The sequence below is a fragment of the Rhinoraja longicauda genome, chromosome 21 (assembly GCF_053455715.1).
Source record: "Rhinoraja longicauda isolate Sanriku21f chromosome 21, sRhiLon1.1, whole genome shotgun sequence".
Classification (NCBI taxonomy): Eukaryota; Metazoa; Chordata; class Chondrichthyes; order Rajiformes; family Arhynchobatidae; genus Rhinoraja; species Rhinoraja longicauda.
This window is the reverse complement of record NC_135973.1, coordinates 21,179,868-21,196,945: the sequence shown is the minus strand read 5'-3', so window position 1 is coordinate 21,196,945 and position 17,078 is coordinate 21,179,868. Positions and strand designations below refer to the sequence as shown.

The 17,078-nt window shown below is 44.7% G+C and overlaps 1 protein-coding gene across 8 annotated transcripts in view; it reads left to right on the top strand.

The window, feature by feature from the left end:
• Positions 1-5,253: 5,253 nt before the first annotated feature.
• Positions 5,254-17,078, top strand: part of ccz1 (CCZ1 vacuolar protein trafficking and biogenesis associated) — a 40,263-nt gene continuing 28,438 nt past the window's right edge. The window contains exons 1-5 of one of the 8 annotated variants that reach the window (XM_078418067.1): positions 5,254-5,336; positions 8,834-8,922; positions 9,052-9,135; positions 13,074-13,167; positions 16,031-16,128. In XM_078418067.1, coding sequence (XP_078274193.1) covers positions 8,909-8,922; positions 9,052-9,135; positions 13,074-13,167; positions 16,031-16,128 — 290 coding nt within the window. In that variant the 5' untranslated portion in view covers positions 5,254-5,336; positions 8,834-8,908. Of the gene's footprint in view, positions 5,337-8,833; positions 8,923-9,051; positions 9,136-13,073; positions 13,168-16,030; positions 16,129-17,078 lie in introns of those variants that run through there. The other 7 variants (XM_078418068.1, XM_078418069.1, XM_078418070.1 and 4 more) reach the window with 7 other exon arrangements.

Genomic DNA, 17,078 nt, shown 5'->3' with positions numbered 1-17,078 from the left:
TTTGGATTTGGCACCCGGAGGAAACCTACATGGTCACAAGGAGAACGTGAAAACTCCACACACAGACAGCAGCGAAGGTCAGGAGTTAACCCAGATCTTTGGCTTTGTGAGGCAGGAGCTCTACCAGTTATGCCACTGTAGCACCCAATTCAGAGTCCAATTAACCCACACGTCTTTGGGATGGGGGAACAAACTGGAGTACCCGGAGGAAACCCATGCAGCCACCGGGAGAACGTGGCAACTCCACATGCAGACAACATGCGAGGTCAGGATCAAACCGGTCTCTGCCGCTGTACTTGGGTACACATGACAATAAAGAACCATTGAACCATAGTCAGAGTTTCTTTGTCAACCAGCATCTGCAGTTCCTTGTGCCTTGAACATCCATTCCAGGCTTTATCCTGCACATTTGCACACAACCTCTCTCTCACACCTAGACTCCAAGGATTCTTAGTTAAGTCTGAGGCCTGGAGAGGGAATGGATACTCAGATATCTTGTTCACCAGCAAGGACAAAACTGCAGAACATGATGACTGGGGTCGATGCAAAAGTCCTTCACTGCTGCAAAAATGATAAAACAGCACAATCATTTTTTTTAATTTGTGGGACTCTCCAAATTTGGGATTTTCCATTTGATATGAAAAAGAACTGCAGAATAAACGCCTTTACATGGAACAATGATCCTCGGGGTTGAATTTCAGGCAGGGTACATTTGATGCTTGTTTCCAGTAACATCGAGCCTTGGTGTAGTCTTGCAAACAATTAGGTCTACGGGCAGATCTGTAACCACAAACCAGTTTCTCACCTAGCCTGCTTCACTGAAACGTCCGTGAGAGTGATCTTGTTTCATCCCACACGCTGATCTGTAGACTTTACTCTGATTAATGATTTATTACTGGTGATGAAAATGACCCCATCCCAAATTTGAGCAGAAGGCCGGATCTAATGATTCGGTGTTCCTTTGACAGCGTAACTCTCACTCTTACCTTGGGCATATCTCAAAACTTCAAACATTTTCCTACCTGTCGGTAAGGGTCCAAATTGGTAAATGCATGAAGCTCCATTGCCAGAGTTAAGCCACACGCAAACTGGTGGAACAGCATCGCATATTCCACTTGAGCACCTTGCAAACCAATTGTATGAACACTGAACTCTCCAATTTTAGGTAACATTTTAGTGTGGTACAGTGGCACGGTGGCACAGCTGGCAGAGTCACCACCTCACTGCTCCCTGTTTCAATTCTGACTTCGGGTGTTGTCTATGTGTGGAGATTGCATGTTCTCCCTATGACCACGTGGGGGGTTTTTCCGGGTGCTCCGGTTTCCTCCCACATCCCAAGGACGTGAGGGTTTATAAGTGAATTTGCCTCTGTAAATTGTCCTTAGTGTGTAGGAGTGATAGCGCGTAGAGAGTTATCGATGGTTGGCTTGCAATCGGTGCCAAAGGGCCAATTTTCATGCTGTATCTCTAAACTAAACTAAATTATCCAAGTATGACCCTGTGAATCTCCGAATTAAATGGCAGTCAAAAAGTGGATGCTTCAAAACTAAAAATCTAGCCAGCTAAATAAATTTACGATTAGCTGTGTTTCTCACTTTCACTCTTCGCCTTTGATCTCTGTTGTTGTCTTGTCTTGTTCCAGAAGTATTCTACAGATGTTACTCTTCAATGTCACTTGTCAGTAGTTACCATTATGGACATCACTTATTGGTTAAAGATATGGGTTACAGAGAAGACACCATTAATATTTAATCACTGGAAATAGTTCAAGCGTATACTAATCCGTACCAAGTGAAAACTGTTCACTGTTTAAGCTACCCATACGGTTGGACTCATTCGATTTTCTCATTGAAGAGTTGATGAACTCAGAGGTCCATGTGATGCCAATAAGTTGCAAAATATTATCTAATGAAGCTTAACTTTAGATGGATAGATGCAAAATGTTGGAGGAACTCAGGGGTCAGGCAGCATCTCTGGAAAAATGGATAGGTGACATTTCAGGTTGGGACCCTTCTTCAGACTGATTGTAATAGAGGGTAGAAAACACTAAAGAGGCCAATTAACCTACTTTCGCATCCACTCCCAACACACTAGGGGCAAATAAAAGATGGATTGTGTGGACTTCATTAAATTGTTCCTACCTTTACTGAATCATGAAATTTCTGCCTGCGATATTCATCCCAGGGTCTTCGGTGTGGAGTTCATGATTTTGGCAGTATTAAAGATCTTTTGGGACGGTCTTTAGGATATAATAGAGACACCTTATTCCTTATTACCTTATGTGCTCTTACATTTAAACCTTCCGCCAGATGCCTGTAGCCAGAAATGTCAAGGAGTTGTAGATTCATATAGAGATACCATATGGAAACAGATAGACACAAAATGCTGGAGTAACTCAGCGTGACAGGCAGCATTTTTGGAGAGAAGGAATAGATGACGTTTCGAGTTAAGATCCTTCTTCAGACTGAAAGTCACGGAAAAGGTAAATGTGAGATATAGAAGATGATGAAGTGAGATATAGAACAAAGAATGAAATATATGCTTCCTGCACCATATGGAAACAGGCTCTTCGGCATACTGAGTCCATAATGACCATCAGCCACCTATTTGCACTAATCCTATGTTATTCCTACCCATATTTCCAACATCACCAGAAAATATCAATCACCAACAAATGAGGGACAATTTACAGCTGCCAACTCACTTAATCCGTAACCCATATCTTTAACCAATAAGTGATGTCCATAATGGTAACTACTGACAAGTGACATTGAAACAAGTGAAACAAAGTGAAACAAGTGAAACAAGTGAAACAAAGTGAAACAAGTGAAACAAGTGAAACAAAGAATTACGGACGCTGGTTTACAAAAAAAGGCATAAGCGATGGGGTAACTCAGCAGTCAGGCAACATCTCTGAAGAATATGGAGAGGTGACCTTTTGGGTTGGGATCCTTCTTCAGGCTGATTGTAGTAGGGGAGTTGGGGGTGAGGGGAGAAAAATGGAAGAGAGACAGGGGTGGGAGAAAATCTAGCAAGTAGGGAGGGGGTGGAACAAGGCCTCGCAAGTTATAGGTGGATATCGATGAGGAAGTTGTATGTGACAATAATAAACTAATATCAATACTAAGTGTCTCTCCACTACTACAATCTGTCTGAAGAAGGGTATAGACCCGAAACATCACCTATTCATAATCTACAGAGATGATACTTGACCCACTCAATTCCTTTGCACTTTGTATCTTTTTTTCCCATTAACCATTCCTCAGCCCACATACCCCAGCTGATCAAGTCCCTGCTGGAATTGTTGATGATCACCAAGATGTTAGCAATAAGAGAGAGAGAGAAATATACAAATGTGGGCTGGTCTTAGAGTCCTAGAGTACAGCCAGAAACAAGCCCTTCAGTCCGACTTGCTCATGCCGACCAAGATACCCCATCTATGCTAGTCCTACCTGTCCGCATTTGACCTCTGTCCCTCTCAATCTTAGATAGACACAAAGTGCTGGGAAACTCAGTGGGTCGGGCAACATCTCTGTAGAAAAAGATTCGGTGACACCTTTTTCTCCAGAGATGCTGCTTGACCCGCTGAATTATCAGTTTATCAGTTTTAGGGCCTATCCCACTTAGGTGATCTTTTTGGCGACTGCCGGCGACAATCAAAGTCGTAGCAGATCGCCTAACTTTTCTTTTACCCGACGACAATGACCACGACAATGCCGAGTCAGATCGAGATTACAGCGTCTTCTGAAACATCCCGAAAATTCCCACGCTGTCAATGCTTCTCTGGCGTGCTGGTTTTCGCTGAAATCACTGACGTCGTTACGTACTTGAGAGTTTTGAACTATAACACCTTGTATGGGTTACTTAAAAAACAAGCTTCACTGTAACAAGGAATAAACAGGATTTACTTCCAGTTTACTAATAGCTGTATTAAAAAAATTAATTTTAATAGTGGTTCAGTGGATTTTTGTGAAACGTGTGTGGGCATTCTTTGAAAATGTAAGGGAGATGCATATCTGGTTTCTGGGTTGAATATCTGGGTTTGGAGCCCACTTTAAATGTAATGGCTGTAAAAATATCGTGAAAATTCCTACCTGACCGTCAAACTGTCGCCTCCAATCTACCTGTCAAATGTCCTGACGGTAAATATATTGGTTAAACACAAGCATTTTAAGGTCATTTGAAATGACTACTTATTTTAATACTATGTGCTTCTAAATGCATCTTAAGAGAACCTATCAAACCTGGGGACAGCGTGCGACAGCGACCGCAATAAGCTACGATGCCTGGCGACAAGCCAGCTGTCGCCGAGAGATTTCAAACCATTTGATTTCTCGGTGACGCGCCGAGATCCACTACGATCCACTACGATCTTTGAAAGACTCCTCACGATCATGCCCGCGACACCCCGGTGAACTGTCGGCGACAGCCTAGTCGCCAGCAGTCGCCTTAAAATCGCCTAAGTGGGACAGACCCTTTAGTTTATTGTCACGTGTACCGAGGTACAGTGAAAAGCTTTTGTTGCGGGCTATCCAGTCAGCAGAAAGGCATGATTACAAGCGAGCCATTTACAGTGTAAAGATACATGATAAGGGAATAACGTTTAGTGCAAGGTAAAGCCAGCAAAGTCCAATCAAGGATAATTCAAGGATTACCAGAGATAGATGGCAGTTTAGCACTACTCTTTGGTTGTGGTAGGATGATCCAGTTGCCCAAAACAACTGGGAAGAAACTGTTCCTGAATCTGGAGGTGTGCGTTTTCACACTTTTATACCTTTTGCCTGATGGGAAAGGGGAGAAGAGGGGAGTGGCCTTTTTTGTGTGGTTTCAATGGAGTCAATAGAAAGGAGATTGGTTTGTGTTTTGGTCTGATCTGCATCCACAACTTCAGTTATTTCAGCACTTTGTGTCTTTGGTATAAACCAGCATGTACAATTTTCTGTTTCCACATTCACTCTAAATTTTTCCTATCCATATCCCTCTAAGTCTGAAGAAGGGTCTCAAGTCAATACATCACCTGTCAATGTTCTCCAGAGATAATGCTTGACATGCTGAGTTGTCCCACCACTTTCTTTCTTTCTTGAACTCTTTCTTTCATACCCCGTTAAACCTTTCCTTCCTCTTGTTTGGAAATATCTCACTTAAAACTGTTGATTGAAATGATTTTATCTTCTAAAAACACGAGGATGCAGGAGAAATTTGGGCCAAAAAAGCAGGTCAATGGTTCTGAGGGTCAGAAATATTTAAGCATCCAGTATGTGGTGCTGTGGAGTTCCTACAGCAGACACTTCAGGATGGTTTGTGAGGCAGGACTTCAGACTGAAAACATCAACAAGGTATCACTTACATGTTTCTTTTTCTTTAAAAAAGTAGATCATTAAAGTTGCAGCAGGAATAATAAGACATTAACTTCCTCTAGAGGTTTGGCTGAGGTGGGACGTGGTTGATGGGTATGTTCCAAGGACTCTGGGCGGAGGCGCGGCCTACGCATCTCCGCCCGGCATCTTTTAGTCAAATGCGTTTATTTTATCCACGTTTGATTTATAATTTCGCACTGTGAAAGGAGTGTTGTTACTGCGGAGAGTCGAATTCGGTGACGGGTTGCACATCAGAGACCCCGATTCGGGGGGGAAAATCCGACCCGGCCACGGAGCAGAATGCTGGGCTGGCATTCAAATTTAGCCTTGCTCCAAATGAGGCCTACACTCCGAGGAGGTAGACTTTTATTTAAAACTACAGTGAAACTTTATTTTAGATAGAAACACTTCCTAATATTTTTTTAATAAATAAGGAAGAATTTTAAAACGGAGTTAGAGGCTTTGGAAGAAGCAGTTTCTTGATTGGATACAGATAAGGATGTTCAACTAGCTTTTAAGATTAGATCAGTGGTCTATTTGAGTACATTTAATGTCTGTTATTTCTAAATTTGCGGAACTGAATGATTTATATAACATCCCCACTCTCATTTATGTTAGTGTGGTTTTTGTTTTGTTTTTCTGATTTGTGCTTCTATAAATTCTGGACATTTTTCTAGCTAAAATATAAATTTAAGAGATTATATAAAGCTAAGATCAGTCTTAAGAAGGGTCCCGACCCGAAACGTCACCTATCCACATTCTCCAGAGATGCTGCCTGACCTGCTGAATTACTCCAGCACTTTGTGTCTTTAAAAAAAAAATGAAGGTGTTTGCTTGTCAAATATTTACCACGTGGTATCCAAAACAGAAAGTGAAATATTGTACCTTCCACAAACTCAGAGCCAATGATAAACCTTTTAAAGTGTGGTTGTAATCCAGAAAATGCAACCCTACAGTGTGAACTCCCAAAGTTAGCCTGTAGATGATAATCAGTGAATAATCAGTGAAAATCAGTGAACTTTGTGCTGGTGAAGAGGAAGGAGTTCCAGGTGTCAGATGTGGCTCAGCGGTCAGTTGGAGACATAAGGATACAGGTCCAAGCTTTATCTGACTACAGACAATTAGATAGATGCTCCCAGTGCTGTATTGGTGATCTAGTCATAGTCATACAGCATGGAAACAGGCTCTTCGGCCCAACTCGTCGTGCCAACCATGATGCCCCATCTTTACTCGTCCCATTTGCCCGCATTTGGTCCATAACCGAATTGGACATTTCCAATAGCACCGTATCAGTTGAGCAAAGTTCTCTGAGGCCCTGGGGTTAATGATTGGCTTTCTTCAACATCAGTAAAACTGAAGATTGTGATATGATCACAATGTGAGCTTGCTGTGTTTTTTAAGACCGCTCCATTTCCACATCACAATAGTAATTTCAATGGGATTCAATGGACAATGGTTCCTTATTATCACCTCTACCAAGGTACAGTGACATTTTTTTTCTGTCATACAGATCTGTAAGATTATTGCATTACACAAGTACAATCCTTGGTTAAGTACATTATGCATAGAAATAGCACACTGCGTCTATATGCAAGCTCCCAGGCTTTGGTGCCATTTCACTGTCCCAACCGCAGCTGGCCGTAAAGTCCTGCCGTCATCTAGCGACCATCGTCCCTCTCCTTGCCCGACCATCTTCAACCTTTGCCCCAGGGGCGTCTCCTGAGCCGACTTTGAGGGTGTGGAAGGTAAGAGCACCCCCAGTTCTTCTTACCGGCCCTTTGTTCAGCATCTGTCGCTGACTCCCTCCACCTCCTCTGCTCTCTAGTTCCTTGTCTTCGGGATTGAACAGGGGCCGGGCTTAGCGGTTTCCCTCTCCCGGTTCCGCGGTGGGCGAGCCAGGCCTGCTGTCGGGATATGGCGCGACTCGCTGGGACCTTCTACTGTGTTCATTTAGGAGATATCAGTGTTTTATGCAAGGCTACCATCACTGCCCTTCGTCACGGAGGGTGAGGTGAAGCCACTGCAATCCAAGTGGTTAATAGGTTTAAACATCTCTGAACTTGAAGGGTACAAGATGGCGCCAGAAACGTGGCGATTCTTGTGTACTGCCTCAGCATAATCTACTATTCTTGCACCCATTCCTTCTCTCCAGAGATGCTGCCTGTCCCGCTGAGTTACTCCAGCATTTTATGATCTACCTTTGATTCTTACACTCTTGTTCGTCAGTAGATTGTGCCTATATATAGTAAGATTTTTACTGAACTGTATGCGAAAAGAGAATTTTGCCGTACCTAGGTACACGCATGACATTAAAGTGCCCTTGAAACAAGTTCCTAGGCATAAATATCGACAATAGTCTTGTCCAGGTCCAATCACATTAACGCTACGGTTAAGAAAGCACAACAATGCCGTTACTTCCTCAGAAGGAGAACTTGTAGAGTTAGCCTTGAATACATAACCAGTGAACAGGGAGCTTTGTACATTATAGGTGACGAGGTAGGAGTTCCCTGTGAGAGATGCAGCACTGTTTAATGTTGGAGCTTTTGGAATGGCCTTAAACCTTCTTACCCAAAAATGTCAAAAATAGTGCCACAAAGCCACTTTTAGGAGATAATACGTAGCAAGACTGAGAATAACTAGAATAGATGTGGTTAGAAACTGTTTCTTTATATTCAGTAGGAGTCAAGATTATTTAATCATCATATGAACCGACAATGTTACATTAAAATCCTTGCTTGCATCAGCATAACAGGCCTGTAATCACAATCCATATAGATAATAAGCAAAAAATTAATAAATTAATAACCACAATACTAGTGCAAAAAAAAGCCCAAAGTCCTGAGTGCAAACAAAGACAGTCCATAGAAGTTCATAGTTGAGGTTAGTGTTGTGTAGTGTTCAAGAGCCTGATAGTTGTTGGGAAGAAGTTGTTCTTGAGACAGGTGGTCACAGTTTTCAGGCTCCTCTACCTTCTTCCCAATGGTAGAAGTGAAATGAGAGCGTTGCCATGGTGGTGTGGGTTTTTTTGACGATATTGGGTGGCATTTTGGGGCAGCACCTCCTGCAGATCCCTTCAATGGTGGGGAGGTCAGTACCCATGATGGACTGGGCAGTGTCCACCACTCTCTGTAATCTCCTTCATTCCTGGGAGTTTGACTTGCCGAACTAGGCCGTGATGCAACAAGTCAATATGTTTTCTACTGTGGGTTCAAGAGAGTATGCGTCGACATACCGAAACTCCTCAAACATGTATGAAACATTGATTAGGCCAAAGCCAGGGAATTGTACTCTGGACAACCTTACCCCATCTTTCCTTGTCTCATTCCCCATCCTCCATCCAAGCCAAAGAACGTTGTCCCTCGGATCCGCCCTTGGCCCTTTCCAATTGATGGAGCGGTCAGGAGCTCGGCCGTAAGCAGCGGAGGGAAATGGACCTCTTCCTCTGACAGTGCTCTCTCTTTCTCTCTCTTTCTCAGTAGATGGTTGTCTGAGACTTGAGTAATGTGCTTCAGCACCGAGGTAGAGAAAGTAATTGAATTAAAACATCGCCGATGTTGATGACAAGGTAATTTTCCAAGCTGGTTATTTCTGTATTCATATGGTTGAATGGGGAGAGCAGACACACTGATTTACAATGTGTCAAGGAAAAAAGAGTTACAGTACAGTAAACCTTCATTTTAACGAACCTCTTTAGAACGGATTTTGGTTACAGCGGACAGACCTACCAACGGATGCTGGTGCCACACTTGGCTCGAGCCGCCTCCCCGGCCCCTTCCAGGTGAGACCTACTGCTTCCTTGGCCACTTGCAGGTCGTGCCTGTCACCACTGACCCTCACCAGCACGCAGGACGCGACCATCGACTCCGCCGATCCTCGCCTCTCCCCCTGCTGCCAGCAGGCCAGGGCCGTCAACTCACCTGGATTCATAGAGTCATAGAGTCCTACAGCACAGAAAAAGGCCCTTCGGCCCATCGTGTCCGCGCCGCCCGTTACCAAACACAGTCTAATTTGAATCCCATTTTCCCGCATTTGGACCGTAGCCCTGAATGCTGTAGCATTTCAAGTGCCCATCCAAATGCCTCTTAAACGTTGTGAGTGTTCCCGCCTCCACCACCACCCCAGGCAGTGAGTTCCAGACTCCAACCACCCTCTGGGTGAAAAAGTTCTTTCTCACATCCCCCCGAAACCTCCCTCCCCTTACCCTGTATCTATGTCCCCTCGTTGTTGAACCTTCCACCAGTGGAAGAAGTTCCCCGCCATCTACCTTATCTATGCCCCTCATGATCTTGTACACCTCGATCATGTCCCCTCTCAGCCTTCTCTGCTCCAGGGAAAACAACCCCAGTCTGCTCAGTCTCTCCTCATAGCCGAGGCCCTTCATCCCTGGCAGCATCCTGGTGAATCTCCTCTGCACCCTCTCCAAAGCTATCACATCCTTTCTATAATGTGGTGACCAGAACTGTACACAATACTCCAGCTGTGGCCTCACCAGTGTTCTGTACAATACCCCCCTACTTTTATATTCGATGCCCCGGCTAATGAAGGCCAGTAACCCATATGCTTTTTTGACCACCCTGTCCACCTGTCCTGCTGCCTTCAAGGACTTGTGCACCTGTACTTCAAGGTCCCTCTGTACCCCTGTCTTCCCTAGGGTCCTTCCATTCATGGTGTACTCCCTCTCCAAATTATTTCTGCCAAAGTGCATCACCTCGCACTTTTCAGGATTAAATTCCATCTGCCACCGCTCCGCCCATCTGACCATCTCATCTATATCTTCCTGCAGCTTGCAGATCCCTTCCTCGCTATTCACCACCCCCCTACCTTTGTGTCATCTGCAAACTTGCTGATCATGCCCTGTACGTTGACATCCAGATCATTTATGTAGATTACAAACAGTAAGGGACCCAACACCGATCCCTGCGGCACCCCACTGGACACCGGCCTCCAGTCACAGAAGCACCCTTCTACCATCACCCTCTGCCTTCTGTCACTAAGCCAGTTTTTTTATCCATTTTGCCAAGGTGCCCTGGATCCCATGGGCTCTTATCTTCTTGACTAGTCTCCTGTGTGGGACCTTGTCAAAAGCCTTACTGAAATCCATGTATACCACATCCACTGCACTACCCCTATCTACCTCCTTGGTCACCCCTTCAAAAATTTTAATCAAGTTAGTCAGACACGACCTTCCATTAACAAAGCCATGTTGACTATCCTTAATTAACCCTCGATCCTCCAAGTGAAGACTGATTCTGTCCCTCAGAATCTTTTCTAGCAGCTTCCCCACCACCGATGTCAGACTCACTGGCCTGTAGTTCCCAGGTTTATCCCTACTGCCCTTTTTAAATAATGGCACCACATTAGCTATCCTCCAGTCCTCCGGTACATCCCCTGTTGCAAGAGAGGCTATGAAAATTTGTGCCAGAGCCCCCGCAATCTCCTCCCTTGCCTCTCTCAGCATCCTGGGATACATCTCGTCAGGGCCCGGAGACTTATCCACTTTTAAGCCTGCCAGAGCCACCGCCTCCCTGTCAATAGCAATATGCTCAAGAACATCACAACCCTCCTGCTCCATTTCTAAGTCCGCATCGCCCTCCTCCCTCGTAAAAACAGATGCAAAAAAATCATTTAAAACATCTCCTACATCCTCTGGCTCCACACACAGCTTTCCACTATGGTCCCTGATGGGCCCCACTCTTTCCCTCGTTATCCTCTTGCCCTTGATATACTTATAGAACACTTTGGGATTTTCTTTTATTTTGCCCGCTAGTGCTATCTCATGGCCCCTTTTTGCTCTCCTAATTTCTTTTTTAAGAACCGCCCTACACCTTCTGTATTCCTCTAATGATGTCTGTGCCTTAAGTTTGTTATGCCTTCCAAAAGCCCCCCTTTTTTTTCGAATCAATCCTACTATATCGTTCGACATCCAAGGTTCTTTGGACTTGTTTGTCCCACCCTTAAACTTTAGGGGAACATGCTTCCTCTGTACTTTTTCAATTATTCCTTTGAATGGCTCCCACTGTTCTGATGCGGTCCTCCCCACGAGAAGCTGATCCCAGTCCACCAGGGCCAACTTCTGCCTTATCAGATTAAAATCGGCCTTGCCCCAATTTAGAAATTTTCCTTTTTCCTCTGGTCCCTCTTTATCCTTTTCCATTACCACCTTAAAAATCACTGAATTGTGATCACTGTCACCAAAATGCTCTGCCACTGACACTTCAGCCACCTGTCCGGCCTCATTTCCCAAGATTAAATCCAATACCGCTCCCTCCCTTGTTGGACTTTCAACATATTGGCTCAAAAAGCCCTCCTGGATGACCCTTAGGAACTCTGCACCCTCAGGGCTCAGTTCCAGGCTCAGTTCCGGTCCGGGAGTCTGAACAAGGGTCTCGACCCGAAACCTCACATATCCATATTCTCCAGAGTTGCTGCCTGACCTGCTGAGTTACTCCAGCACTCTGTGTCCTATTGTGTATCAGCCAGTAACTGCAGTTTATTTCTAGTACTTATACAATGAAAATAACTTAATCAGTTATAGCAGATAATTGGCAATAACAGACACCATTCCTGCCCCTCCCCCCCACCATGGTCTGTTATTACGAGGTTTTACTGTATTTATATAATGTAGAAACATGAAGCTGCAGATGTTGGTTTACAAAAAAAAGGGAAAATTTGCTGGAGTAACTCAGCGGAATCAGGTGGCATCCCTGGAGAACATGGATAGTGACGTTTTGGATCACAAAGGGCCCCAACCCAAAATGTCGCCTATCCATTTTCTCCTGGGATGCTGTCTGACCCGCTGAATTAATCCAGCACTTTGTGTCAGTATTTATATAACTTATAGCAAAAAGCATCACAGGAACAGAATCGGACATAAATTAAAACAGAATGAAAATGTTTAAAAATTACAAATGCTGGAAATCAGAAATAAAAACAGAAAATGCTCAAAATAGTCGGCACATCAGGGAATGTGTGTGGGAAACAAACCAATGTTTAAATTCTTGTGTGCTTTTCTGTGCCACAGTCATATTGTCACAAATAATCTGAACCATGATTGGGGGCGGCACAGTGAGGCAGCTGGTAGAGCTGCTGCCTCACAGTGCCAGAGACCCGGGTAGGATCCTGACTACGGGTGCTGTATGCATGTTCTCCGTGTGTGGGTTTTCTCCGGGTGTTCTGGTTTCCTCCCACACTCCAAAGGCATACAGGTTTTAGGTTAATGGCTTTGGTAAATTGTGCCTAGTGTGTAAGATAAATCATGTACAGGTGCTTGTACAGGCCTTACGATGATTTGACTTACGATATTTCGACTTTGCGATGGTGCAAACGGCAGCTAGCCGCAGCTCGCTTCCGGCCACGTGATCACGTGCATTCAATGCATTTCGACTTACGATATTCTCGGTTTCCGATGGGTTTCTCGGAACGTAGCCCCATCGTAAGTTGAGGAGCACCTGTAGTCAGGATCAAGGCAGCGGCTCTACAGTTGTGCCACTGTGCCGGCCTAATATCTTCAGTGAAGGCAATCTGGACTACTTGTGACTCATCAGTGTTGGAGACTTTCAAAAGGTCTAGCAAACCACGAAATTCAAGGGAATTAATAAGTTATAAATAATGAGCCTTGTTTCAGCTGATCCTGTCCTGATGATTAATGTTTTTCTTGATTAATGTTTTTCTTGAATGGAGCGCTTAAACCTTCCTGTTCCTTCTCTCTTTGACAAGCCCCAGAATGACAACAGCACAAGAGAAGCAGTTTCCTCCCTCGCTGTCGAGCTTTTTCATTTATAACCCACAGCTCGGACCAAAGGAAGGTGAGGTAAGCTCGATGTACCAGGAGCAACGGCCTGCTGTCTCTAACTAATGTCCTAGATTGGGGCGACGCACATTCGCCTTCAGCTTTCGAGCCTGGATTCGCCTGCCTTGTGTTGATCCATCAGCCTTATGTCTTCTGGCTGACACTACCTTCCAGGTCCAGTCACACAGCATGGAAACAGGCCCTTCGGCCCAATTCCTCCATGACGACCAAGATATCTTTCTGAGCTAGTCGCATTTGCCTACATTTGGCCCACTTCCCTCGAAACCTTTCCTATCCATGTACCTATCTAAATGTCTTTTAAACATTGTAATTGTACCTGCCTTTACAGCTTCTTCTGGCAGTTCATTCCATATATGCACCATCATCTGTGTATAAAAAGTTATACTAACTTGAAAATTCTCAACCTAATTTTCAAATCCCTCCATGATCGTTTGTGTTTTAGAAATGCCGCATGGAAACGTCCTTCAGCCCAAGAGCCCATGCCAACCTGTTCACATTAGTTCTATGTGTTGGAAGGAACTGCAGATGCTGGTTTACACCGAAGATAGACACAAAACTGCTGGAGTAACTCAGTAGTCAGGCAGCATCTCTGGAGAAAAGGAATAAGTGATGTTTTGGCTCTGAGGAAGGGTCTCGGCCCGAAATGTCACCTATTCCTTCTCCATTCTTTCAACATACGACAATCCTGCCATCCCGGGAATTAATCTTGTGAATCTACGCTGCACTCCCTCAATAGCAAAAATGTCCTTCCTCAAATTTGGAGACCAAAACTGCACACAATACTCCAGGTGTGTTCTCACCAGGGCCCTGTACAACTGCAGAAGGACCTCTTTGCTCCTATACTCAACTCCTCTTGTTATGAAGGCCAACATGCCATTAGCTTTCTTCACTGCCTGCTGTACCTGCTTGCTTCCTTTCAGTGACTGATGCACTAGGACACCAAGAACTCGTTGTATGTCCCCTTTTCCTAACTTGACACCATTCAGATAATAATCTGCCTTCCTGTTCTTGCCACCAAAGTGGAAAACCTCACATTTATCCACATTGGTGTTACATTTTGACTGGTTAACAGAGCTGAGTTTTGCCTTTAAGGTGTTTACTGAATTTTGTTTAGAGCAGGGGTGTCAAACTCATTTTAGGTCACGGGCCGGAATGGGCAAAATGCGACTTCATGCGGGCCGGATCAGTTGTGAACACACGCGCGCGTACTCCCACGGCTTTCGTTGCTTCGTTTTTTCAACCTGCTCTCATGTGTCTCAGTCTCAGCTATAACTACCAAGTGTTTCACTTTACGAATTTTGTTTCTTATAAAGAAGATTGCCTAGCAAGCATTACTTTTATGATTGGTATCTAGGCCCTAGATAGAGTGGATGTGGAAATAATGTTTCCAGTATTAGGAGAGTCCAGAACCAGAGGTCACAGCATCAGAATATAAAGTCATACATTCAAAATGGAGATGAGGAGAAATGGGTAGTGAATCTGGAATTCATTGCTACAGACAGCGGTGGAGGCCAAGACATTGGGTATTTTTGAGGCAGAGATTGATAGGTCTTGATTAGGTTACCAGGAGAAAGAAGACAATAGAATGTGGTTGAGAGAGAAAATAGATCAGCCATGGTTGAATGGCAAAGTAGACTTGATGGCCTAAATGGCCTAATTCTGTTCCCCTGTCTTCTAGTCTTCCTACAGTGTTTATGTTTTGCCCACAATGGGCTGGCTGGGTGGTGAACAGCCAAACAGCAGCTACCTGGCATGGTGAAAGATGGCCTGTCCATCACCTCACCTGAAGGCCCCGCTCCCCACCCTTCTCCTTATGTCTTTCTTCCTTTCCCTCACATCCTCTCCCCTCACTTCTCATGTCCTTCTCTACCCTCACCTTTCCCCTCACCTGCCCTCTCCCTTTCCTCAGCCTATCCCTTCTCTCATCCCCACTTCCTTCCTTCCAACTACTCCCCCACTCCCCTCCCTTACTTTATCTTCTCTTTCTTTACCTCGTCCCTAAATCCCCTCCCTTCCCTCAACCCTAAAAACCCTCCCTTCCCTCATCTGCTCCACCTCCCCTTTGTTTACCACCACCTTCTCCCTTCTCTTCCCTATTCCCGCATAACTACCAGCATGTCTGCACATTCCACCTAACCTTAACCTAAACCCAGAGCCCCCACCCTGGAGAGCAGCTCAGATTTTGGATCGCTGGCTGCGACCCCGTTCACAGTGCGCCAACTTCCCACCAACCTCCATCCATGCACTCAACTGGGTCTCAGGTACATGGTGGTGGCCCAGGTACTTCCCTGTGTCCACAACAATACTGAGACTCCCCACCTTCCCCAGCGCCGGTCCCTTCACCATATGGCCAGATATGGGCGTAGCTTCCACTCACCCCCGGGAGCTGGGGAGTGGGGAGGTGACAGCTGCAGATTGGACTTGCATTTTCCTTCTGCGCAAAATTCATATTTCCTGCAAGTTTAAGCGGTCATGTAGCTCACTTTCTGTGTGTAATCTAACAGCCCACCGAGTCTGCACCAAACAACATGCCCCATCTGCACTAGTCCACCTGTTATCCCGATTTTTATATTCTGCACACTAGGGGCCATTTAAGGAAGTTAATTAACCTACAAACCAGCACGTCTTTAGGATGTGGGACGAAACTGGAGCACCCGGAGAAAAACACAAGTGGTCACAGGGAGAACGTACAAACTCCATGCAAACAGCACCCATATTCAGGATGAAACCCGGGTCTCTTGTGCTATAAGGCAGCAATTCTACTGCTGCACCACTCTACCACCTTCTAAGGATGCTATTGTGAAGCAAGTTTTAGTTGTTGAGTAGGTCATCGTGAATGACTAACTCGTGGTTCATATTTCAGGAGGAGAAAAAGATCCTGTTTTATCATCCCAGTGAGGTTGATAAAAACGAAAAGATTAGGAATGTTGGACTGTGTGAAGCAATAGTGCAGTTTACAAGGTAAGGAATTTGCTCAGGATTTTTTTATTTACAAGATATATATTATATATTTCTATGTGTATTGTGTTTACAGGCCTGTAATGCTGCTGTAAGAATTTAATTATTCCATTGTCGGTAAATTAAAAAAACAAATACAATTAAAAATAAGATACAAGGTTTGAAGGAGATGTGCAGAGAACGATTTTTTTTACACAGAGATGCCTTGAACCAGCTTCCGGGGATGGTGGTGGAGGCAGATACGATAGTGGTGTTTAAGAGGCTTTTTGATAGGCACAGGGATATGCAGGGAATCAAGGGACATGGATCATGTGCAGGCAGAGGAGATTAGTTTATCTTAGCATCATGTTCGGCATGAACATAGCAGGCCGAAGGGCCTGTACGTGTACTGTATTTTTCAATCAATCAGTCAATCAAGTTTATTCAAGACTGGAGCAGAGTTTTGATTTACAGGCGGGTTGTGATTTTGAAGCAAAATGGGCACCAAATTAAAGCTGAATTCAAGGTCAATTCACCATTATCTTTAGTTTAGAGATACAGAATGGAAACAAGTCCATCAATTACCCGTTCACAGTAGTTCTACGTTATCCCACTTATCCACTTCCTGCACACTGGGGGGATTTATAGTAGCCAATTAACCTACGAATTTGCACGTCTTTAGGATGTGGGAGGAAACCCATGCGGTCACAGGGAGAATGTGCCAACTCCACACACAGAAAGCACCCGTAGCCGGGATCGAATCTGGGTCTCTGGCGCTGTAAGGCAGGAACTCAACCACTGTGCCGCCCCATCCATGTGATTGTTTTCTGTACAAGGGTGAAAGACAGCTGCACATTTCAAGGGTCCCTCTTTTGGATGGTGTGAAATGGAGGCCCTGTCTGTGTGGATAGGTCAGATCCTGCCGAAAAGAAGAGTACTTCAGGTGCTCAAGCTGATAGTCAACCAATATTGCA